The sequence below is a fragment of the Ixodes scapularis genome, unplaced genomic scaffold (genome assembly GCF_016920785.2).
Source record: "Ixodes scapularis isolate PalLabHiFi unplaced genomic scaffold, ASM1692078v2 PGA_scaffold8__174_contigs__length_109621045, whole genome shotgun sequence".
In the NCBI taxonomy this organism is placed as follows: Eukaryota; Metazoa; Arthropoda; class Arachnida; order Ixodida; family Ixodidae; genus Ixodes; species Ixodes scapularis.
This window is the reverse complement of record NW_024609883.1, coordinates 23,760,048-23,761,865: the sequence shown is the minus strand read 5'-3', so window position 1 is coordinate 23,761,865 and position 1,818 is coordinate 23,760,048. Positions and strand designations below refer to the sequence as shown.

The 1,818-nt window shown below is 45.8% G+C and overlaps 1 protein-coding gene across 1 annotated transcript; it reads right to left on the bottom strand.

The window, feature by feature from the left end:
- Nucleotides 1-287: 287 nt before the first annotated feature.
- Nucleotides 288-1,286, bottom strand: LOC121833536. Its single transcript, XM_042286935.1, has 2 exons — nt 1,063-1,286; nt 288-984 (listed from the first exon to the last, which is right to left on the bottom strand). The coding sequence occupies exons 1-2, from the start codon at nt 1,284-1,286 to the stop codon at nt 288-290; spliced, it is 921 nt and encodes a 306-aa protein (XP_042142869.1).
- Nucleotides 1,287-1,818: the final 532 nt, after the last annotated feature.

Below are 1,818 nucleotides of genomic sequence, written 5' to 3'. Positions count from 1 at the left end.
GGGTATTTGAGCTAAATAATAAATAACTAAAATACGGTTATTCCGAGTGAGCTATAAAGGCTACAAATTCTGCGACGAATCTTACAAAGGCTGGCACCCCAGGCCGTCATCTGACATGCTAGCGTATAGCGGGATATCATCTTCAGAACGTTCCGAGTCCTCGTCACCAAGGTTGATCAGTATCCTGTCGGCACTGTTGACGACGTCATCGATGATGTGGTCAACTTTCCTCATAGTAACCTTTTCCTCCATGACTCGGCGAACACAATGTGCCGACTTCTCAGGTGTTACTTCAGCGAAGCCCCCGAGACCAACGGTTCAAGGTTGGCAAACTTGAACGTCTTGATTTGGTCGGCCACAAACCCCCTCACCATACTCCGAACCACTTCGATTGGGTTGAGCTGGCAGTGATAAGGGGGCAAGCGTAAAACTGCGTGGCCAGCCAGGAGAGCCATCTGATCAACACGGTACTGGTTGCCCTGAATCTTCACTGTTGCAGCAAGCTGCAGTAGCTCGGCATTTACCATTTCATTGCTCCACGCAACACCCTTTCTGGAAGGCCAGTCCAAAATATTCTTTATTCGTGTCGACATCTGGGGAACTTTTTCAATCTTCACTAAATGATAGGGTGCATTATTCATGGCAATTACACTGTTGGGGGCAAGCTTTGGGAGCAGCTTCTCGCTGAACCATTTTTCATAATGTGGCCCGTCCATCTCTTGGTTGTAGTCACCCGTGCCTTTCCACGCTCGGAATACTCCTCCCGCACCATCAACGAGGCCCTGTTCGTTGCCGCAGTGGGTGATAATGGGTCGCTTACCTTTACCGCTTGAATTTTTCAATCCGGTAGTAAGTCCAGAACGTCTGGCCTGACTTGAACTTACGATAGTTGTGTCTATCCAGACACGATATTTCGTGTGCCCAGCGTTTGCCCATGTTTCGTTCATAAAATATCTGCCTTCCCTCTTTGCGGAACTCTTTGATCTGCCGAAGGTAGCTCCATCACCACTGTATGACGTTAGGGCCCTCAATCAGATGCGCGTTCTACTTCGTTCGTGGTACTTGAAGCCGAGCTTCTTAAGCATTCGGTTCAGCGTAGATACCAAGACTTGCGGTAGGTCGTCGCTCTCACTGAACAGCTTTCTCACCTTCGCAACAGTTGGCATCTCATTCCTGCGGAAGAAATCGTGCACCTTTATTCTCAGAACACCAAGGTCGAAGTCGTCAAGTTTCTTCGTTCGTTCGCAGTTCTTCCCGCCTCTGGACTTGGTTTGCGGAGTTGGCATTCTGCCGCTCTTCTGAAACTCGGCAGACCACTTGTACAGCGCCCGTTCACTCACAGCAGTGAGCTGCGCCGTTCTTTGAAAGATGCTCGTGGTGTTTGAAGATTTTCTTGCCTCTTTCGTTAAAACTTCTAGTACATTCATTGCTATTTGTTTTGCCTGTTTTGGAAAAACGAAAGCTTGGAGCGATACCTCATTGGCGACACGGCGGTAGCCATCTGGCAATAACCGAAGTACTACGTGAAAAACGCCTTCCGCTGTCACGAATTCAGAAAACAATAAAAGAGCTTTATAATATAACTCATGCTTATTTGTTGCTTTAGTACCAAATCTGTAGTGTTTCTACATAAACAAAAAAATTATATGAGTGCCGCAAATCACTTTTATGTTCGTGATATATCGGAACTCATTCTTGAGTATTACTCAATTAAGCAAGCAAATGATACAGAATGAATTCTTGAAATGAATTATTTTCAAACAGAGTTTTTCGATTAAGTACATAAACATTTACCTTGACGGTGTATGCACAAATATA